Consider the following 23,967-nt stretch of genomic DNA (forward strand, 5'->3'; position numbering starts at 1 on the left):
ATGCATTAATATGATGGTTTGCATCCTCATTGAGACCCTTCCCTTAAAGCAGCATTAAGATTTTTGCTAATGTTCCCAGAGTGTCTTATTTATTTCTGTCCATTATTATCATGCTGGTGTTTAAAGAATCATCACTTGCCTTTCTTTCTGACATGAAAATTCTCTTGAGGAGAAAAGTGGTTGCTCATAAATATGTTTCTTCACCCTGTGGTTATGTCACAGTGTTGGAAGAAGTACCTTGATATTTAGTTATTTTATAAACACATTAAAGTCTTGTTCTTTATTACCCTCAGCTTTCCTATGGAAAAATCTGATACCAGTCTTGGGCTGTTTATCTCCACTTTTAAAGGAATATTCCTTTTTAAAGACCCAAAACTGGAAACTTGAAACTTTTCAGAGTAGTTTTCCTCTCTTTTTCCCATGGCACTTGCTCTCCCAATCAACATCTCTCTCAATCCAAATGTGTTACCTCAGTGAACTTGCCTTGCAGCCCATTCCATGCAGTTTTTGTTTGCGAACAAGAAGGGCTTCCTGCCACCACCTAGTCTTTTTTTTAATGCCCATTTCATGCCTGTTCATCACATTGAATGTATGAGTTGGATTGACATTGTTCTTACATCCCATTTGGTTTTTGTGTTAGTTTGATTTTGTTTATTACTGAAATTTGGATATCTGAGATAATTTTTTAAAAGGTTAAAAAGCAGACTTTTGGAATGAAATGTGTATTTTGTTAAAAATCTAATTCAGCCCTCCGTCCTACTTAAGTTGTGCTGAGGGATAACTGTTCTGAGCAAGTTGCAAAGGTTTTTGTAATTTTATGGTTCAGCTGAACAGTAGATAATCCTTGACAGTTGCTGGTTTTTTGTTTCCAAAATTTAGTTTTTCTATATATTTAATTAGTGCTAGAGTTCCTGACTCTTTCAGACTTGTCATTTTTGTTGTTGTTGGGTCAAGAGGGAAGGGGACATATTTTCTCATATCCAATCAGTAAATGTTGTAAAAAACAATAGTATTTAGAGCTGTTTTTGCAGCCCTGTTGTGCTGGAGGGTCAGAAGTTGTCTCTTAATACATCACTGCTCTCTAGGAAGAGGTGGGTTTCTGGGTTCTGTGAGGTGCTGCCAGTCCTTTCTTTGTCCTGGAGTGTTCCTGCTTTGCCTGTTCTGTGATGGTTCCTTCCCAGATTCTTTTCCCATATGGGTGCAATGCATCGTTCTTCAGAGTGACCTAAACACAGTAACAGTAGTTCACTACCTGATGATTGGTGCTATGAGATTAATTGACCTTCTGCTGTCTGCATAATGCACAGTAGAAGATACTTTGCAGGAATATTCTTTGCATTTGAAAAAAAGGGAAGTTACTCTGTACTGAAGGCATTTCAGTAACTTTTCTGATTTTTGCTTAGTAATTGAAACAGTTTCATTAATAACAATCCTTTTAAACAAATTTTAAAATCCACAGATTGCAGCCTCTGTCTAAGTATTGGGAAGGCTCTGGATCATCTTCAACAAGGTAAGTCAACTCTGGTACTTTCCTTCTTGCACAGAACAGCTGTCTAGCAGGTTTTGAATGTCATCAGTGATAAATGAACACTCAGCCCCCCTTGAATGCCATCCTGTATGTAGTTTTACTGTTGCACCTAATTGATGCTTCCAAAATGCTATCTGGGCATAATGTTCTTGCCTTGTGGTTTTTATTTGTTTGCCTTTCTTATTGTAGAATAACAAATGAGAATTCGTCTTCCCATGTACTTTTTTCATTTACTCCACTGTTTGTTTTGAGTCGTTTCACTGTTATTGTTCTGGTCTGTGTAAATCCTTGGGGACAGAATTGGCTTAGGCAGAGAGTGGGTTTTGCTCTCATCCCTTTTGAAGTCCTGATTCTGTGATTTTTACAGGCCTTCTACTGCCATTTTTTTTTCCCCAAATCTTGACCAGGTTCCCATCAGACTGTCTGAAATACAAGCTCTAAATGCCCTCCACTGCTACAGAAGTGGACAGAATTTTCAGCCAGCAGCAAAATAATGCAATGCTGAAAATAGACGTTTTTCCCCTAGAGAAAGGGAGTTCCCTGACTTGACCAACTACTAATTGGTACAAAGATTTGTTTACACAGAGGAGCTACTGCTAATTAGTTCCCTGTGTGGGTGTTCTAACTGGAAAATTAGTGTTACATTTTGATTTAATTTAACCTGCTTTTATAATGAATTGTTAAAATTTGTACTAAGGAATGTATTTTTAGAAAAAAACCCTATCTGCACCCCACCACCTTTCCCCTGAGTTTCAAAAGATAATTCCTCTTTAGGCAGGAGTCAAGCGCTTTTACTATTTTGAATTTAAATGATAAAAGTCATAATTAGATTAGAACCAGTTTTTAGTTATATATTTATAAATATAGCTGCAGAAACACAACCATGTGTTTTTCAAAGCCAAAACTTAATTAAGCTGATTTATGGACCCTCTGGCTTGGCCTCTGAGGTTTTGTGGATAGTGAACCTGAATATTTGGGAAGAGTGTTTGTTGGGTTATATTAGTGTTATTGAGGTTATGGTTGAAATGGAAGTTCACTTCCAAGCTTTTCTGTAGTGGATTTCTTTTTCTTGTTACCTTCACTTTTATTCTGGAAGCAAACTTGCTGCTAAGTTATTTTATTTAGAGAGTTGAAAAAGTAACATCAGAATAGCTGTCCCTATAGATCCTTTTGAAGGAATTGGTCCCTGTGTTTATCTGGTAGCCTCCCCCCACAACACTTGCAGAATGAAATGATCCCTAGTGGGCATTTAATTTACATTATTTAATTCAGTAGTTTCAAAAGATTGGAAAATTTATTTCTGAACTTAGAACTGCTTTAGCTGAACTTTTTCAATATAAATATTGCTTTAAATAAATATAACCTTTATACTAAATTGCTAAATGTTTTGGAACTTTATTCCCATTTTCATGATTTCATTGTTATATCTTTTATTTCTTAATATAATGCATACCAATACCAGTGAAGGTCATTTTCCTTCGGACATACCAACCTTTGCAACAGCTCATTATAAAATCCAATTTAAATTGAATCTGTTCTGCAAAATTATATGGGATAAAATTTAGTTTAAGTACCTGTTTGTTTTGACCCATGTACATTTTTGAATAATATCACTCCAAAAATTTTAGGATGTTACAAATTTCAGTTTGACTAGAATAATTTTTATTTTTCCTGGAAATTTCCTTTGTAAACTAGAAAGTTTAATCTGAAACTTGAGATAGGGAAAAGCACAGTGATCCCAAGTGTAATCTTGAATGCTTTTTATGACAGACGGACGTTGAATGTTTAGCATCACCTGTTTGGATTTCTGAATGTGAATTGGAACCACTGTATTTCTAGGTAAGACATAATCAAGTGTTTGTGTTAAGTACCACCTTTCTTTTATATAAGAATCGAAAGAAAGCTAAAGACTGCCATATGCTGGACTTTACTTTGTGCAGTGTTGGTCTTTGTTGAATGAGTCCAATGTTATTTGAGGTTTTAAATAATAATAGTTCAGTTGTCCTAAATTTTTATATTCCCTGAGAAAAACCACACCAACGGCTCTGTGTGGTCAGTCTACGTACAGGATTGTCTTTATGATCAGGTATGTAGTTTTTTGATTGTCTTGTTGCCATCCAAAGTTGCAGGTGATTTCTGTCTGCCCCTTTTCTTGCATCAACACCTTCACCAGCCGGATATGCTGGTTTAGGGAATTTGCTGCTGAAAATCTGTGGGATTGCAAAGGCTTTCTGGAGGATTACATCTGTCAGTTCAGACCTCTGTATCAGCTCACTGCAGACTCAGACAAGTACTGGTGTCAACTCAAGGAAATCGGTGTCAGTACCTGCAGCAACAAATTGTTTTGTTGGCTTTAAACTTCTTGTTTCTCTACGTTCTGAGAAAAGATTTGCTACATGAGGAAGACTGTGAAGGGCTTGTGAACAGCTGCAGACTTCAATGACAGAGCAGGAAGCAGAGAGTGATAGAGAAGAGCTAGAAGGTCTTGATCTGCAGATGTAATTAAAGAAGAATTTGTCATTCAAGATTCCCTTCATCTTCCTAGGAAAACATTAGAGGTTGTGTCAATTCGGCTACCCATGTTTCCTATGTAGATTATAGGGAACAGAAGGGAGATCTCAGTGTTGCACTACACATGCAGCCAAGTTAAGGTCAGCACTGCGCTGGGTCTCCAGGGCTGTGAGTCACAGACACCAGTTCTAGTGGTCCTGACACAAACATTGCTGTTTGCCAGTCCTTTCTGTGCTGGTGGGCAGTGTGAAGCAGACAGGACATTTGACTTGGGCACTTGGCAGCAGCATCTAACACTTGGATCTTAAAGGCACTGGTATCTTAACTTTATTGTGGGAAGGAAGGCTGTGCGAGTTGGTAGTTTTGATCCAGTGTTTTCTCGGAGAGATGGAAGCCACTGAGTATGGAACGGACTCTTTAAGCTAACCCTGCTTTAGTAACAGTGAACGCTGTCATTAGTTCAGCTGCCGTGAGAGACATCCAACAAAGTGATGCTGTGGGCAAAAGATCACACAACTTCCATTTGTTGCAGGTAAAAAACAAGCCCAACATGACAGACTGAGTTTCTGTCAAGGCAGGTTCACAGTACCCAGGTGAACCCAGGGCAGTCTGTCAAAATAAAGGTGTTTGCTACTCATGTGGAGGTTTGTTCAAAAGAAAGGCTCCTGCAGAGGCATTTGGAAGGTGTAGAGGTTCATTAATTTAAGGCGACAAAGACAGCAATAGTCCTGTTTCTTTTCACTGGATAGGCAAATAAACCCAGGTCCAAGGGCGGAGGTGGACGTGGGGGGTGCCTGGAGATATTTATTTAGATAAAAGGCTACAATCAGAGCGTTGACAATTTCTGCAGTGTAGGAAATTATCCTTCTCCGTGTTTTAAACTAATGATGGGAACTTGTAAGGACTGTATACTTAACCAGTGAAACTACTTTGCATATTTTATTTTTAGGTTTTATTTTCTCCTTTAGAGTGCCTTCCAGCATTCTATTTTGTTTCAGTCATACGGAATTTGAAACAGGAATTTCATATATGATATACTTATTAAATTTTACAATAGCATTTCAACTAAAATTAATGGCCCATTCTACCTTTTAAATGCGGGATGATCCCTCTGGGCCAGAGAGGAGAGAATCTCAAAAATGAGTGCTCTTCATGGCCTTATCCACCCCAGTGGTGGGGGACTGAGATCAGTTGAAGGGAGATCTTACAGACAGGAAAAATAGAATGAAAAGAAGGAAAAAAAGGAAAAATGGTGGAGTGGAGATAAATACTCTTGATGTGTCAGAAAAAACAGGAAATGAGGAGGAAAAAGGAGGGTGAAATGAGAAAATAAGATATTTGTTAAATTATTATTCCTAATTTATTCTCTAGAAAGTTAATGTTACGCTGTGGTTCACTGCTTTTATTAAGTACATTGGTAGAAAATGATAAACTGGTAGGAATTACAACAGGCAGGAAAATTTGTTAGGGTTTTTTTTTACCTGATACATTTTTGAAACCCTAACCATTGGCTATTAAGAGACCTTTTACAGTTATTAAGACTGTTTTCCAAATGAAGCCTTTAAATATGCCTTTAATGACCTTACAGATTGTCTTTTTTAGAAGACTGAAAAAATACAAGCTCTAGAAGCATCTGAATGTTCTGAAAATCAAATCTTAATATGACAGTGATAAGCAAATAATAAATTCTAAATACTAATGTGGCAGAAACAATTCTTTGTGCTCATAGCTGGGAGCTGTTTGAGCTGTGCTGGGAGTTGTGCCTGGAGTTTTACCTGACAATGTTTTCATTTCCCTCAGTGCAAAGAGCAAGATTGAATCTCAGACCATTTTTAAAATGACCAGTATCCCTTGCAACTGTTTTGAAAAGTATGACAGGAAATATTGCTTATGTTCTCCAGTTTGAATTTTCTTATCAAATTAAATAATTGTATAACTGTTTGCAGAAGCATTTTGTGTGTACATGTGTATGGTGATCTATTAATGTTGGCTGTTAAATGACCTTGGGGCGGGAGAATGTGGGATGGGAAGTTTTCATTTTCCATTTCCTGTTTGCTAAGAATACATAGGAAAATTTCTTAATTAAACAGTACTACAGTAGACATAAGTTAGAGGATGAACTGTGATGATGAACTATGACAATTCATGTCTTCAGAGGGTAAGTATATTCTGAAATACTATCTGGTTGACAAGAATTGCTCACGATTTTCTACCAAAAGCGGTGTCAACTGTTAAGATGAAGCTGCAATGCAGTGAGAGCAACATCAAACATTTAACCTCATTTTGGCAATTAAGTTGGATGTCTGAAGTACACTTCACTAACTGCTTGAGGTGTCAGAATTAATATCTAAAGCTGAATCTCTGGAGTGAATTTGTGCTTCACAAACGTGTCTTTAAGTGTCACCTCAGGCCATGATAACTTACTAACATCTCGTCTACCTTGATAAAGGTCTACACACTTCAGAATGCATGTTAGACATTTTTTTAGAAAGTAATTAAGAGTTTATAAACAAGATGATAATGTTTCACATGTGTTGCTATGCAAGGTTTGAGAGATTTTATGCCCACAGAGTATCGTGTACAAGTGTGTTCTGAGCTGTTGCAAGGACTACTGTGTAATGAGCTTCTCAACACTGTTAATTCATTGCCAAGTATTGCACAGATATGATCATGTTTCAGGGAGACCTGTGAAGAAAAGTACTGTGGTAATTGTAGGGGGCTGCCTTGCATTGTTGGCCAGATGTGTTTTCCCAAGAACTGGGCACACTCTCAATCTGGATTTAGGCTATAGGCCAGATTTTGGTCTGTATTGCTAGACTGTGACTCTGTCAGAGCCTAAAATTAAAATCCTTTTCCTGAGTTTTGAATCCTCAAAGAAGGATGGTTTCCCAGCAGGTGTTAATGATGAGTTGTTTGCTAATTTGCCACAGTGAAACTTCATTAAGTTTTTGAAATTAAGAATAAAATTTTTTTGAAGTAGCAAAAGACAGAAACTATTGACTTCTAAAACAAATACTTTACTGTTTCATCAATAGCAAGAAGTAAAGCTTTGTATTTCTTAACGAACTTTAAAAGAGATTTTTCTTTCATGACAAAAATTTGCAAGCTCTTTTTCTGCAATGTTAACCTTCATTAACATGACTTGCTGACTTCCTTCCTCAGCTGCAGTTCTTCCTACACTCAGAGGTCAGAAAAGAGCAAGATCAACAAGCCACACATCTGGCTGTCCCTCTTTCCAACTGGAACAAAGAAACAATTTTTTAATGGCTATTTGAGTTAATTGTAAACAATTTGGTTTTGGAGTCACTGACTTGCAGCAAATGTTTGCAGTAGGCGGATGTAGGGAAAAAGGACTATGTCCTAATGCAATTCCTCTGTGGCCAGTGAGGAAAAAAAAATCACTTAAAAAAGAAATGGAATGTCTTGCTCCTTGTACCATTGAAGTATGCTGAGAATTTTGAATACATGTATAGGACATTTCACAAGCTTAAAATATATGCCTTGATGAGGCAGAGAGACAGTAGTTGCTCATTTATATTTTCTGTAGTCTTGTATACAGTAATACTGATTTTTTTTCCTGTTTATGTATGAACAAATTGACAGTGACAAAAGAACGGGGACCAACAATAGGAATAGGGGAAAACTATTTTAAAATGAGAGTTCTAATACTTTTTTCTGGTATTTATATTGTTCCTAAAGGCATTTTCCCAGTAAATAATTGTCAAATCCCCCCTATATTTACAGTCATTAACCCTTAACATCTTGAAAACAAATCTTTAACTACTATGCTTCACTAATTGTTTTCTTTCCCAAATTACTGTAACTTTTTAATACTCTATAGCATCAGGTAGAGTCAGTATTTCTAATTTATTGGTTTTACATTTTTTAAAGTGTTTTATCTAAAGAAGATAGCTAGTGTGAATTTTATACTTTCACACTTCACAACAGGAAATAGTGGAGTTGTTGACTTACAGCATTACTGAAACCCCAGCTATTTTTGAAATACCTTGTTGTACCGTTTATGTGTCTAATTTGAACTCATATCTCCCATATTTTGGTTGCTTTGCTTAATATGACTGTCATGGTGGTTTTATTTCTAACCTGACCATCCTGCTAAATATTTGCAAATGTTTTGATGTGCAAACTAAATTGGTAATGCTATTGGGAACAATGCCAAATTTTATGAGAAAGTTGAATAAAATTAATCATTCAAAGAAAATATTTTCCATCAATTTGTTTGTAGGGCATAAAATGCTCTTTGCAATGATCATTTTTTTTTCACAATTAGGTGTTCAGGTTGATAATGCCACTTAGTGGATAACTGCCTTAACTGCAGCCTGCTTCCAAATCAGGTGCCAGAGAGCTATCTTGATTTGTATTGGAGTTTTCCTCCTGCTTGGAATATGCTGATCACAGCATGTTTTCCAAAAACCTTTAGTTATCAGACCCCTTGGCTACCTCTGTTTTGGAACAAAGTGAATTATAGGAAAATAAGGACCTTATTTGCATATTTAATTTCATTTGAAACATTAAACAACAGTCTTGGTCACTTTGCTCTGATTCTTTAGGTTAATAAAATATTAATTGGTAGTATGGTGATAATTTTAATGTTTTAGGCAATGCTTCATTTTAGCCCTGATGATGGGAAGGTGGGTGGCTGGTCAAGCACTGAACTAGAAGAAGCGCATAGTTCAAGAACTGAATTAAGAGAGCCTGAATGAAAGTAGTTACTGCCTTTTGTAGGGTGACAGTGTGGAGGCCATACCCAAAAACCCAAGTGTAGGACTGGGATGTGCCCTGTTGGGAGTTGGACTTTTTCAGACTTCAAATAATTGTCCTTTGGAAGATCAGAAAGGTGACACCTCACTTACAGGGATCATTTCTTGAATATTTTCCTTTCATAAAGACTAGGCCAAGTATTTTGAGTGGTAGTATTAAGTTGGTGTGTTAGGTATAAAATTAAAATATTTAACTTTCATCTGATACCAATGTATATATATAGTTTATATTGTGTATATTAGGTATATTTTTCCTAATATTAATGTTTCAAAAAAAATCTATAATAAAAGAATATTATTCTTTTTGCAATTTAAAGGCTTTTTTATGGAAAGGATTTTTTGCACTTGTGAAACGTGTATTAATTTAGGTCTTTCAATTTGTTTTCAGTCTTTGAATTCTGTTCTTTAGATGAGACTTATACCACGTCTCAGTGTGAATGGCAAGTTAGTTACAGCTGAAAATGAGACAAGGTTATGCAAAAGTAAATTCAAATTTTGCTCTAAACCTAAATATATAGTGTATTTTCTATAGTTCCTTGTTCTAAAAGGCATGATTTGCCTTTCAAACAGGATTCACCAAAGACTGTAAGAAAATCTTGGATGTGACTACTTGCTTCCATTTTTGTTAGCAGGTAACTGGCATTTTAAAGTTGGTGTATCTCATCCCATGGATCTGTTTCTTAGTCAGACTACAAAAACATTTCTTCTTTCTGAACTTTTAGACTACTTCTTAACTTCAAAAGAAATAATGCTAATCAAAACTGGTTGAGGAAGTGTAAATAGAAATGTTATTTCTGTTTAGATGGAGAAAACAGGACTGGTGCCAGGGCTGATGTGGCATGTGTGGGATTCTGTGCTGAGAACGCTGGCCAGCCTCGAGATTTCAGCCCAAACAACCCTCCATGTGTGTTCAGCCTTTGGAAATGACAGTTGTGATAATTTTTGATGCAGTCGTGGTTACTTTAAAACTATGTTCTGAGTTGCAGGAGGAAAAAAGGGAAACCAATATGATTTATTTTTTTAATATTGGTATCAATTCTGAAATGTGGTTATTACAATACTGGCTGGATTACTTTGGGGTTTGTTTGGGCAGTAACAGTAGAGGAGAAGGTAATCCACTGATAGAGAAGCTGTGGAGTCCCTGGAGGAATGCAGGCAGATGCGAGGGTCTCCTGTTGGCACTGTCGGGCTGATCTCACCCAGCCTTAAGGCTCATCCTGGCCTTTCCTTAGGCGGGGAGATGGTATGGAGGGACTGGAGCACCTCAATAAGAGGAAAAACTGAGGGAGCTGGGCTAGTTTAGCCTGGAGAGGAGGAAAACTGAGAGGGAACCTCATCAATGTTTTTAAGTATCTGGAGGCAGGGCGTCAAAAGGATGGAGCCGGGATCTTCCCCAGCGTACCCAGGACAAGAGGCAACGGGCAGAAACTGATGCGCAGGGAGCTCCGGTGGAACATGAGGCGGAGATTCCCAGTGCGGGTGCCCGGGGAAGCCGTGGATGTTCCTGCTGGAGATGCTCCGGAGCCGCGGGAGGCTCCCGCCGGGAGCGGAGCGGTGGCGGCCCTGGGGCACCAGGGGGCGCTGTGCCCGCGCCGCGTCCCGCCGGGCTCGGCTTTCCCGGGAGAAAGAGCATCCCCGCACGGCCGCAAATAGGGCTGGGGCCGATCGCCATCCGCATCGCCCAGTCAGCTGAAAAGAGATACATATACAGCAAGGCGGGACTGGGGTATAAAGTCACGGCTGTGCATCAATTTTATTGGCTTAATAAAAAGTTGTACAAATTTCATTACTGAATTAGGGATAGCTTGCAGTAGTGATTAGAATTAATTACTGCAGAGCCTGTCAGGGTCACCACGTGATTTCGGTTTTCATTTAGGCTTACAAGAAACCTTAACTTTTAATTAAAAGGATGGGTTTGATTCAGTGCCATCCACAGTAGTCCTTCCCTGTTTGTCATCTTAGGCCAATAGCAAGCTTCTTAATATACCCAAAAGACTTGAAAGCCAGCTCGTGTTGGGGCACAAGGCTTGTTTGGCAGTCAGTGTAAGTAAACCACATTTTTTGAAAATAGATTTGCTGGGGAATGCAGTTCTTAAAGTATTAGGCACAATACAAACTTAAGAATCTCTTTGCATCATTTAGAAGGCTAATGTGCTTGTCTGTTAAGGCAGGCTGTTTTGCAGTAAAGTGCCACAGAACCATTCTCTCCTGTATATCTTAATGAATTGAGTCTTTAATGTGAAAGAAAAGGAATTAACAAAATAATATCAGAAGGATTTAAAAATACACAATTAAGAAAAAAAAAGAGAAGTTTTGTTGAAATTTATACTTTCCTGGAACTCCTGCATACTTACAGATCTTACAGACTAGTGTTTTGAAGAAAACTTGTAAGAATATTCAATATTCAATGCCCTCATCCCTTAACTTGACTGTGAGAGCAGTCACTGAAAAATTGAGGGTTTGGCAACTTTCTAACCTGCTTTATGTTTAATTTATAGTCCAATATAATGATTAAATATTTTTTCCTCAGTCCTTCTGCTTACCAGTCCATCTACATTTGTGGGATTGATTTGTTTTTTTCCTTGAGTGGAATAATTTACATATGTATTTACAGAATGTCTTCTGGATAGTATCTCCAGTTTATCAAAGAGATTTTGAATTATGATCCTATTTTCCAAAATATTTCAATTCCCTTCTAGGTGAGGTCATGTTTTAAGGGGGTATTTTCTTTTTCTCTGTCTGTCATTAATTAAAAGTATTGAGCAAAACCAGATCTATACAACAGATAACAGATACTGTTTAAAAATACCATTCTCTTTTTTTTGCTAGTTAACTGCTGACAGCTGTCTTTTCAGATTTTCAGTGTTTTAGCAAATTTATGGTAGTAACAATTTCTTTTTTCTCATCTCTCTTCTCAGTCCTTTGTCAAAGCTCCCTCTATATATTTCTTCCTTCAGTTCTTCTCTGTGCTTATACAGGTTTATTCATTTCTGAGCCTCCATTTTATCTCTTTTTCCCCATCAGAATAACCTGTTGTGTATTGTCTTAAACACTGAGTTTCCTGCACTCCCTTACCCCTTAAATCAACTTTCTAAGAGACTTATCCTTCCAGGTACCTGGGATTGCTGAAACTGCATTTGTGAAATCATGATCTTTAATTTGCCATTTTGTTCTTGTTTAGGAATCTCTGCTGTTTCTGATTAATTTCTCCTGTATTTCCATCCTTATATTCAGTTAATTCTCTACATAACTATCATAAAAGTCAAAAATAGCCATTCCTCTGGCAAACTCCTTTAGAAAGAACATTTGTTGTTTTAGAAGCCTTTACAGATACATGGTTAATTAATCCCCCTGAAGCTTCTTGCTCTATTCTGTTATTCATACACCACCATACTTCAGGAGAACCTTCTTTACTATTTTCTTGGGTTGGCAGGTCTCCCAAGCTGCTTTTTTGGGGATGATATGTCTTCTTTCTTCCATTACCCTCACCCAAAGACACATAGGAAATTTTTGTTTTACCTTTTTCTGAAATTCTAAATAATTTTTTAAAAGTCTATATTATCCTTCAATCTATTTACTGTGTTTTTTTGATTTTTTTTCCTAGTAGAACTCTTGCTATTTTCATCAACAGCTTTGTAACAGAAATTGGTCAGAAAGTTTTGTTGTAATGAGATATTAAATAAGATCACTATTACACAAATGGAAGTATTTTAAACTAATAGCAACTAATCCCTACAAAGATCCGCATTTCATCTTTAATTCCTCAAATCGTGAGCTATTGGTACATATAGTCAGCCATAGCTGTCTTAATTCCACTAATGTCTATAACTTTGATTTAAATGTATTGTCTGCTTAGTATTTAAGATCTTGTTTAAATTCTCTCCCCTTTTTCAGGAAACAATACTTGTAAAGAGTACTTCAGAACTGTATGTTTCAGATTATTACCCTACAAACCAGAAATACAAAATGGCAAAATGCATAATGTCCTACATGCTGACACATTCAGAGCAGATCACTAGCAAAAACGCAAGAAGAAATCCAGTCACTGTAGGATTTATGGTTTTATATATCAGGACTTGACTGAGATTGGATGTACTGTTTTGGCATTTATGTACTAAAATGAGTAAAATAGACAAAGAAGAAAATTGACATGCAAAGACTTATCCCTGTTATCAACTGGCACAAGAAATAACTTGAAAATAAAATCAAACTGAGGAAAGTTTTTATCATAGTTGCCTAAAGAACTATGGGTTTCATCTTTTTTTTTCAGAGACTTGGATTGGATTTTCTGTATGATAAAAACACTCTTGTGTGTGGCATAGTCAGAAGACTGAACAATCCGTAGTCATTCATAGGCAAAAAGGACCAGGAACACTTTTCTTCTGTTACTGATTCTGTATCTCAGAAGTTATCTGTTCTAGAATAGATTTCCCCCTCATTATATTCCAGATGTTGAAAACAGATACTTTCGCAAATGTTCAAACCATTAGATTTCCAGAAGTAAGTGTGTTTTAAGATGGCTTACTTCCTTTTTCACTATGATTTGGGTGAGAAATTATGAGGACAAGGAAACTTTTAAGAGGAAGATGATGGTGTGGCTGCCCTTTTCTTAGAAAAAAATGGAAGAACTAAGTCAAACTCCACAAAAATACAGTGGTTTTGTTTTGAAGGAAGAAACCCTTAAAGTAGCTCTCCCTGCTGTGTATCAGGTTGGTAAGCATTGATATCCTTTTCTTGCCAAAGAGCATCAATTGATAGAGGCTCCATTTTTCATATACAGAGGAATTTTGTCCCTGCTTTGTATAAAGCATCTGTGCAGGTGATGTCATAGTCAGACTAGGTCATTGTAGTTACTCTACACTCAGGCAGAAGGAGCAAAGTACAACAGTGTTTTCTTAATTTCAAATATAATTTTTTTCTAATTACTTAATTGGCTTCCATTCCACATTTTTGTTGGTGTTTTTTTGGTTGGTTGGTTTGTGTTGTGTGTTTCTTTTTTTATTTATTATGACCTATGAATCGAAATCCAGATATTTTAGTTGCCAGGTTTTCATTATTTTATGATGGCATTATGTACTTTGAAAATATATAGAAGTTCTGCTCTACTCAGGTGTGAGAGTTGGCATATAGAAAAATCCATGCATTGGGTAAGTTTTAAGTTCATCTAAGGTAATTTTTTCTTTTTTTCCTTTTTAATTTTAATGAAACCAAGAACTCTGTAATCCTTGAGGCTATGGGTAGTAATGTTGTTGGCCAACTCTTTAAACATTTTATGATTAGTGAAAAATATATTTGTCATTACAAACCATTAATTAATTCCCTTTTACTTGCCTCACTGTTTTTGTAGGTTTTAATTGTGTCCTGCAATCTGTATATCAGTTAACAGCAAAAGCTCTTGGCTGGAAGTGTTGCTTATCTAGGAATTTTAATAAAATTATTGTTCAAAGCAGGAATGATTCTTTTATCTCAAGTTACTTTCACCTTGAGCGACTTTCTTCTCTTATTCTACTTTTCACTTCTTTATATCTTTTTGGCTTTGAGGTTTTTTGAGTGTCTTTTTGTCTGTTTATGCTTCACCTGCCTAAGAATGTATGGTACTGATTTTTCTTTGCTTGCATACAGGTTTTCTCTTGGTGCACTTTATGTATGTCATTTATATTATGAATATCATATAAATGCAGTGTTTAGGGGCCAGCATTGAGGATTTTTTTTCTGGAAAATTAATATAACGTGCTCTCTGAAAAGAATTTGGATATGTTTTTTCCTTACCTGTGCATTGCTAGAGAATACTGTATGTACTTCCCTATCAAATATCTTTGGAATTTTTGCACAGTTAGCATCTCAAACACAAATGGATGACTATTTTTACATTTTTCTTTTCTTACTAACAATACAGTTTTAAACTTATTTCTAAAATAAAATCCATAGAGGAATAATACTGCATATGAAAACTAACTGTATTTGAACAACTGCGACTGTTAAATACCAGTCATTATGTTATTCTTTATCAATGCAACTACAGTTTATAAGATGTAAACATTTAGCAGTAAAACAATTGAAGCTGAGAATGAGAGTATGAGTATGAGAATACCATAACCATTCAAATACTCTTAACTATAAGAAAACTGGAGAGATGGTTAAAAAGACACCTATTGTGGAGTTTCATGGGAGTAAATCATAGAATTGTATAGACTGGAAGAGACCTCCAAGGTCATTGAGTCCAGCTTCTAACCTGATCCTGCCAAATCCACCACATGCCTAAGCACCACAATCTACAGATCTTTTAAATACCTTGAGGGATGACAACTCACCCACTTGCCTGGGCAGCCTGTTCCAATATTTACAACCCTTTCCATGAAGAAATCCTTCCTGGTATCCAACCTGAGTCTCCCTTGGCATAGCTTGAGGCCACATTCTCTCATCCTATTGATAGTTTTCTGAGAGAAGAGACTGACTCCCACCTTGCTACAACCTCCTTTCAGGTAGTTGTAGAGAGCAGTAAGGTCACCCCCGAGCCTCCTCTTGTCCCGGCTAAACAACCTCAGCTGCCTCAGCCTCTCCTCATAGGACTTACTCTCCAGACTCTTCACCAGCTTCATTGCCCTTCTCTGGACATGGTCCAGCACCTCAGTGTCATTCTTGAAGTGAGCCCAGAGCTGGACACAGTACTCAAGGTGCAGCCTCACCAGTGCAAATCCTCTTGTCCAGGTCACTGAGAAAGACATTAAACAAGATTGGCTTGTGTATTGAGCCCTGGGACACCCCACGGGTGTCTGGCCACCAAGTGGATGTAACTCCATTCACCACCACCTCTGAGCCCAGCCATCCAGCCAGTTTCTCACCCAGTGTCCAGTGCACCCATCCAAGCCATGAGCAGACAGTTCTCCAAGCAAATTTTTTGAATCTTGCACTTCTGCTGTTTCCTTAAAAGCACCTCAGCAAACTGCAGAAGTGAGTATCACAGTGATTTGGAATCACGCTTTTGATCTGAGAGATCTTGAGTTTGTTCAGATGCTGGTGCATTTTTCAAACCACAATTAATTATTCTTGCAGTAAGGTCAGTTCCAGTGTTTTAATGATGCTGATGTGCTTAGTACAGTGTCCTCAGACTGTGGACTGGATGCCTCCTGTCTCTACCTACATAGGTGTGCCACCAGAAGTTATCATTCCGAATCTTTCACTGCCACTGCTGAGCTTGGGAGCCCCTGTTTCTCGTGAAACTCCCAATAGAGCTGCTCATGAGAACGCTGAAAGCCCTGCTTCATTAGGATGATTTAAATGAGTTTAAGCAGTAGGTATTTGCTGATCCAGCTCATTTTGACAAAAGCCTTTTAGACCACATTTATGTAAGCAGGCAGACTTAGGAAATAGTATCTGGCAAAGAAGCACTGATGAGCAGCAAAGGCGTGAGCTGCTAATTGTGTCCTCCTTTTTCACTGACATGAGGTTTAAATGCTTTGTCTGTCTGTTACATCTTCAGTGTAGCTGGAGTGCTGCTGATAGTTTTGGGTTGGTACTGATTGAATTAGTCCTGTAAGAGATGAAATAAATAGTATTTCTCTAACAATTTATATAGCACTGTAGCTGTTGTTTGACACTAGTGCAAAACTCCACAGTCAAAAATTATGTAGTTGCTGAAACAGTGTATAAACAAAGATTTTAAACAAGAGTTAATTAACATGATATTCAGCTTTGGACATTCAGTGTTTAGTTAACAATACTCAGTTTGTGAATACTAACTAAATTTTCAAAACTGTATTTAAGTATATAGTACATACATATTTCAGCATATTTTCAATATTTGTATATAAAATCCATGGCAGATTTGTAGGGTTGAGCTCTGATTTGCTGGGGGGGAGGGGATAGTATTTTGTACATCACAATTCAAAAATAAACTGATAGGTTTAGTGGGGGGCAAGGAATTTATTTTCCCATCCTAGGTAATACCTCTAGAATGTTGAAACAGAACTAATGAAATTTTAGGAGCAAAGTTATGTGTTTCAAAAACAGCCTGTGCTATTTTGTTCGAAGCTCAAATTTTTATATATGCTACTGGATAATGGTAAATAAAACACAAAATGTGAAATATACCTTCTTGTTCATTACTGATTTTATGGTTTATGTGTGTGTGCTACTAATTAAATGTTGAGCATAAAAAATCAAGCAATGAGCTTTAAACTATCAACAGTAGCTTAAGAGGTATTTTCTGTATGCTTATATAATATCTTAGGGTAAGCTTTAACAGTTTGGAAAACAGTAGAGAAAAAGAAAGTGCAAACATTGTCAACATGTAATTTTTAAAGCATAGTTAAAAGTTGGAACTTGTAGGGATTAGACAAAAAAGAGAAGCTGCTATCATTCAGTAGAGCAGCATCCACAATATTTATATGTTTGCATTGAGTCTCATTTCAACATTCAAACTGATTTTACAGTAAGCAAAATAAAATACTTTCTAGCTTAATAAAATGGGGTTTTATGCTCTTAAGTTCAACCTTTCTGATTTGCTGCTGTGCATCAGCTGTTATTTGCATTTTTATGCAACCACAGTAAATATACTGACCTGCTCAGAACGCGTGCCATTAGTGACTTGGAAATCTTGTTAAAAGTTATCCTGGAGGTGACTTGCAGTTCCTGAGGTTTGGCACATGTTGTTAGAGTTTTTAAGGAAAGACAGTTTGAAAGATCCAAGTACTGGGAAGGAACAAGAATAAAATAATTCAGTTTGGGGCATGGAATTGTGTTTATTAACACTTTCATTAAGGTGAAGGTTGGCCTTTAAATTCAAAGTTAAAACTTAATGTTGAATGATGAAATATACTTGAAAGTCTTGAAACCAGATGTTGCTTTTAGTTTTGTTTTTTAGGAAGCTATAAAGAAATTATTTCAAATAATAAAGAGTTAAAGCATGTTTAGCAGCTGCCTGAACCGTATTTTCTGGATGTTGATGTTGAATATGACTCTCTTTGGGGTTGATGTACTTTGAAAATAGATGGTGTCAAAGCAGAACCTTCCAGGATCGTTGGAAAATGCCACCTGGTCCTGAATGTATATAAGTTTGTGCCAGAGTTCTGTTTCATAGTTGTGACCTAAATAGATGAATCAGTTTCTACACAAGGATTGAAGGAAAGGAGAATAAAATGAAAAACGAGCTAACAAATAAAACAAAAATTTCAGAAAAATACTCAGAAATCTCCCAAGCTGAGGTATGCTGTACTCCTGTAAGAAGGATCAGAAAGCAGAGCTTGGGCATATGACCTCAAGCTACTCAATGCAAATGAGGGAGCATATCCTCAGGTTTTTGGCACAAAGGGTTCCTCACTGTTCAAAGCTAAACCAGTTCTGGATGAAGTGCAAACTTTGGCAGTAGAAGAAATGGTTGGATACTCTCTGAAGATTGAAGGTGATGAGGTAAGATATGGCTTAAAATGAGTTTAAAGTGAAGAATCCATGCTGAGTCAGTCATTTAGATTGTTATAGTATTGCATAATAAATTTTTTTCTTTCAAGTTTATGAAAATGAAGAACGTGTATGCACATTATCTTGTTCTTCTTAGCTGATGCTGATAAAATGTATTATACCAGTGTGATGAAGTGTTAAATTATTGAAGATACAGGTTTTAACGCTATATAAAATCTATTTTGCTTTGTTTGCATGTTTTTTCCCCTTTCTGGGAACAGTTTAAAGTTTTTTCCTGCATATAAATGAATGTAACTTTACAAATAATGGAAAATGTTTCTTTATGTTTCAGTTTTGTATGTGCAAGATGCTGCTAATTGCAAAGGGCTTGACAGTCTGCTCACTGGATTTGTTCTGGAGAGAAAATTTTGAAGTGATATCTAATGGAAAACAAAGCTATTTGTCTAACAAAAAAGCCTTGTTTACATGAAGCTGCATGCTCTGAAGAGATTATTGATTAAATTTAAATCATTTTATGGTACGACTGTGGCTGCTTTGAAATCTGAAAGCCTTACATTACCTTCCTAAATTTTCCTGCTGTGGAAATATATCCCTTATATGTACATAGAAATGAGGATTGATGATACTTTTCCTACTGTAATGATTGTGGAAGAACTTGAAAAAAGCTTTGTCTCCTCCTATGGAGTATCAGCCATGTACATGCTTAGAATAATCTTTTGTGTTCTGATTTCTTGAGTGGTAAAAGATTTAATCTGAATCACAGATGAACATCAGATGTGAACCCCAAGAGCTGTGGTTTAGAATACTGAGAATATTTATCTTTGAGGCAAAAATCAGTTTTCAACCTGCATTTTAAATCTAAAATTACGCTTTTCTACATCCCTCCAGGCAGACCTCTTTATCCTTATATGTGCTTTTCATGGTTTAATTTTTTTCTCTTCTGAGAAATAATTTTAGTTTGACCAAGGAAGCTTCTACAGAGTTTTAGAATAATTTATCTTCCTAAGGACTGTACTGGTAAAAAAACTTTTCTTCAAATCTCCTTCCTACTTATCTTCCACAAAAACTTGTTTTTTTGAGAATTGGTCACTTTTCCTTTTGGGAGTTTTTCATAACTTGATATGCAAAGACTTCCAAAGGTAGGAATAATAGATAAAAGGATAAGGGTTTTAACCTCAGAATAACAGATAAAAGGATAAGAGTTTTAACCTCTTCTCTTTTTCTCTCTTTTTTTTAATACAGACATACATTTTTAAAAGTTAAAATGAGCAGTTCTTTGTGATAGTTTGTTACAGTAATACTTATAAAATGTTACTGATTGGGAACAGATTTTTTTTTCCTTAAATTGGGTTATTTTCTTAAAATAACATGGATTTATGCTGAAGAACATAAGTATTAAGGCCTCAGTTTTTACTCTGAAATAGTGTTCAGTAATATGGAGCCCAGCAATTTGGAGGATTTACAGAGATGTAGCTGGAAATTTGTTTCTCTTGCTAAGTAAATGAACTCATCTGTTTACACTCTGGGGTGTTATACTGGTGTTTAAATTCCAGTTTGTTGAATTATTTCTGTATTTATCCAAGGTCTTCCTCTTTTTGCCCCTATTGATAAATATCACAGAATTGAGCATCAAAGTATTTCTCATAGTCCAGAACTTGAAAAAATGTAGAATATGTGATGCAGACTGTATCAAGCCCTTAGCTGTAGCATTCTGAGTTTATATGTGTAACTGTTTATGATTTTGTTGCATTTACTAGGTTTGCTGGGATGGGTAATCTTCTTAAGGTCCTTACCAGGGAAATTGAAAACTATCCACATTTTTTCCTGGATTTTGAAAGTAAGTTCAAACAGTTACAAGACAATGAGAGATTCTTTTCCCTGAGTTAACAGCAAACTGAGGAAAAACTTTTAAAATCTGATTGCTTACAGTGTGTATTTTCCAGCACAACCAATCTGTCCAAGTCCTTGTCTCTAAAATCACTTGTTCACTCAGGACTCCTTTTCTCTTCCTTTTCTATTTTTCAGGAACCAAATGGGAAATCTTTTAAAAGTTCTCACTTGCACAGAGCTTGATCAGGGGCCAAATTTTTTCCTTGACTTTGAAAGTGAGCAAAGCTTCTTGCCTGGCTTGCCTTCTTTGCTTATTATTTCCTAATAAATTGCATGCGCTTATGCATCATAAAGCAATTCAAAAGGGATTTGCAAACAAATCAAATTACACTTCAGTAGAATATTGCTTTCTGATATTTATAGAACCATACAAAATTACTTCATTTGGAGCAGAGAAGGGGGCAGAAAGGTAGATCTGCAAGTAAAACCTTACCTTGAATTAAATTCAAAATGTTTATGAGCCATTGTTAAATTTACATATGAATGAACTCAACTTCGGCTTTCTTTAACAAACCAGGGTTAAAAAAAAAAAAATCTGTGATCCTTCCTTGAATGAAATACATGTTTGACATAAAAATCTGAAAAAAATGCATGCAGTGGGGGTGTCATTATTTTTGCTACATTCAGTGATGATTTAACTGGGGTTATAGTTTCTAAAAAGTAATGAAGGGGTCAAAGTGTATGCACTTGATTGCATCTCTCTTAATTGCATGGTTATCAGTTTGCAGAACAGTGTTTCACATTCTAATTTCCTTGTCATATCTATATTTGATTCAAAGCTGTTTCACATTTGCTGGTTATATTTTCCCTGCATGTGCTTCTAGGCATTGTCATCAAATCCTTTAATATGGGTTTAATCTTTCTTCACTACATACATGAAATGCTTTTTATTCAAAACACTAGCAGTGTGTGATGTTTTGCCTCTTAATACCTCTCTTCTAAAAAAAAAATCTAAAAAGATTTGAGAAAAGTCACTGTTTGTAAAATAACTTTCTTTTGTGCAATTTTTAAGGGAGCATTTCAGGTGATGAGGCATATATTTTATCATCTTGAAAGAGTTTTGTTCTTGGATTATTTATTCCTGAATTATTTTTCTGAACAAGTAACTGACATGCTCTCGGAGCAGTATGTGTGTATGAGTTCTGAAGCACTGCTTCAAAAAGTCTTTTAAACACATACTTAAACCTCATGAAATTGTTCAAACATGCTTTCATAGATGAGAGCTAGAGTGTATGACTGTAACTGTGCACATACCTTCTCATCTAGATCTTAATTACCTCGTTATGAATAATCAGTTTTAAATGATGGGAAAAGTTAATTGGTCAGTTTGGGTTTAGGAGAAGTATTGTGAGCTGTGTATCCCTCCTTCTGTGTCTATATCACTTGAAAATTTTATTGTCATCCCAGGATGTCAAACCACCACTTAATTTTTTTCAATCAAACTTTGGAAGGCCTTGTGCTCTGTGGCTTTCCAAGCTATTGTGAAAGTTTTCAGCTGATCAGAGCTTCCAGGTTTAACCAGCCACATTGTGTACTTGATGATAAGAAGGTATTCGTGACCCCAAGCTGCAGGCTTGGCAGGAAACAGGTGGTCTGGCAGTGGGAAACCTTGGTAGAGGTGGTGGTGAGAATAATGGGTTTGTTGCCTTGGCAGCAAAGGTTGGCTTCTGTTCCAAAAGGACATGCCCAAGAACTGAATGGGGTGAAATGCTCTCTCCCAGGGGAGGTGCCAGTGGTCAGGGCACGCTGGTCAGGCACAACTACCTGGAGAGGAACAGAACTGTCATCTCCAAATTTCAGTGAATTCAGTGCCCATGAGTGGAAGTTTAAAATGTTTTTCTTACAAAATACAGTCCCAGAGGTTTTTATGGGCACAACATCTGTATTTGGTCAAAGGGGTGTGACTGAAGATGGCTATGGTTGTGTGCTTTGGTCTCCTTTCACTGGCCATCGTACAGGGTAAAAGGACACACACAAGGTCAGAGTTTGGTGTGTGCGGTGTGTGCTTTCTGTGGCCTGAGCTGTCAGTTTGAGCTCATGGATGAAAATGGTCTCTGCAGTTGTCCATTTGGAGGATGAGGGGTATGCTAAGCTGATGTGTTTGGTGTATTCATTATTTACATCAGCATACTGCTTTCTAGTTTTTGTGCACTTTTTCATTAGGCCGGGAGCTTAAATCTCGGAGTAAATCTGTCAGCACTGCTTCTGAAATGTTTACAGAGGTTTTGGATACTCCTGCCCTTGTATTTTTTTTTTGCTGTTCTTCATTTGGTATGTATTATATCTGAAAGGAAGGTGTGTGACACACTTCTCCGTGCTACACAAATATTGTTTACAAAGCCAGAAACAGCCTTTTTCCTCCTATAGGGAAAGAACAGATGCAATCTGTCTCCATGCCTCAAAAAAGCAGAGGCCTTATGGTCTGACGATACTGATCAAGAGCAATAAGTGTTTATGTAAAGAAAGTGGGAAAATAACATTAAGGTGTCAACGCCATTTGACAGTTGATTTAATCTCTGCTGTTCCCAGGGAGGTCATCCTGTGCCACGTAGTCTCATATCCTTGTGCTAAAATTGAGATGTACAAACACATGATTGCACCTACTGTGAATGACAACTGTGTGGGAAAATTAACTTACTGGGAACTAGCTGTTAAAAAGACCCCACCAAATTACCACCTTACCTCTCTCCCCCACCTACTAAGTACTCATCCAGTCAGGTCAGGATGATGGGGATGATGATGTGGTTGGAGGAGCCCCAGCAGTGGCATGTGAATGGGAACAGAAATGCAGGACAGAATGGCAAGCAGTTCTATGGATTTAGATAGCTTAGGTCAGTCATGGAGCTACACAGTAAGGTCAGCATTAGTGGCTTTTTATTTTATTCTTTGCCCTTATTATGCTTAACTAATACACATTTTAGAGGCAATGTGTTGTAAGGATGAGTTGCTCTGTGCAACAAGAATGCATTTATTTTCTTGTTAATTACTCTTCCCCAGGGCAGAATTCTGCTTTGCTGTAGAATTTGAGGAGGACAATCTTGTATTACATATTTTGAAAAATTCTATTACGAGGGTTTTTTTGTTTAAAATGTACTTAGTGGCAAGTTGCTTTTCATTGTGTGCATGCTTGCTTTTCTCTTACATATTTTCCACCAACCTAATTTTTTCATATTTAACCATTAAGCATCTTTTCTATGGAATTCTTCAGGTCTTGAAAAATGGGCAGGTAGAAATAAGAACGCTTAGAAAAATCAAGTTTTTTTAACATATTCTGTTATTTTTTCAAATTCTGCCTTGTGCTATGTTTGAAAATGAGAAGGAATCATGAGAGAAAAGTACATTTCAACATTTCACCTTTCATTTTTTGGTTATTGGGTGCTTTGGGTTTCTTTTTTAATAACTATTTTAATTTTCCCTAGAAAATTTAGGTTAAAAAATAAAAGTTTAAAGTCTTGTGCCCTGCTATCCTGCAGCTGTCGCAATATCAGTTGCAATTGTTTTTTGCACCTGTTACTAATATTCTTCAATCCAAACTGGGAACAAAATTTTGTAACTCTGTGATCATAGTTGAAAAAATTTGAATCCAGCATTAATTTCTGTTAACGTTGCATAGCAAAAGGAGTTCTGTTTACTCCCCAGTAACCATTTTAAAGTTAGGCAATTATTCTGGATCTGTGCAGGAAGCAATTTGAAGGAACATTCAGTCCAGCCTTGAAAGCAAATGGAGAAATGGGAATTTTGGTCATGTGGGGAATAGTGTTCTCCTATGCTGGTGGAAAAGCCTTTTCTTTGATGTGAATTGCAAACTTTACACTTTCAGCCAAATTATTCTTTTTTAAGGTC

At 36.6% G+C, this 23,967-nt stretch overlaps 1 protein-coding gene across 10 annotated transcripts in view; it reads left to right on the forward strand.

The window, feature by feature from the left end:
- The window catches only part of CYRIA (CYFIP related Rac1 interactor A), a 55,180-nt gene that overhangs the window by 14,085 nt on the left and 17,128 nt on the right, over positions 1 to 23,967 (forward strand). For 3 of the 10 annotated variants that reach the window (XM_071548315.1, XM_071548324.1, XM_071548321.1), the window contains exons 2-5: positions 1,460 to 1,510; positions 3,299 to 3,367; positions 19,992 to 20,071; positions 20,260 to 20,339. In XM_071548315.1, coding sequence (XP_071404416.1) covers positions 20,267 to 20,339 — 73 coding nt within the window. In that variant the 5' untranslated portion in view covers positions 1,460 to 1,510; positions 3,299 to 3,367; positions 19,992 to 20,071; positions 20,260 to 20,266. Of the gene's footprint in view, positions 1 to 1,459; positions 1,511 to 3,298; positions 3,368 to 10,441; positions 18,752 to 19,991; positions 20,072 to 20,259; positions 20,340 to 23,967 lie in introns of those variants that run through there. The other 7 variants (XM_071548319.1, XM_071548322.1, XM_071548316.1 and 4 more) reach the window with 6 other exon arrangements.

The sequence above is a fragment of the Pithys albifrons genome, chromosome 2 (genome assembly GCF_047495875.1).
Source record: "Pithys albifrons albifrons isolate INPA30051 chromosome 2, PitAlb_v1, whole genome shotgun sequence".
Classification (NCBI taxonomy): domain Eukaryota; kingdom Metazoa; phylum Chordata; class Aves; order Passeriformes; family Thamnophilidae; genus Pithys; species Pithys albifrons.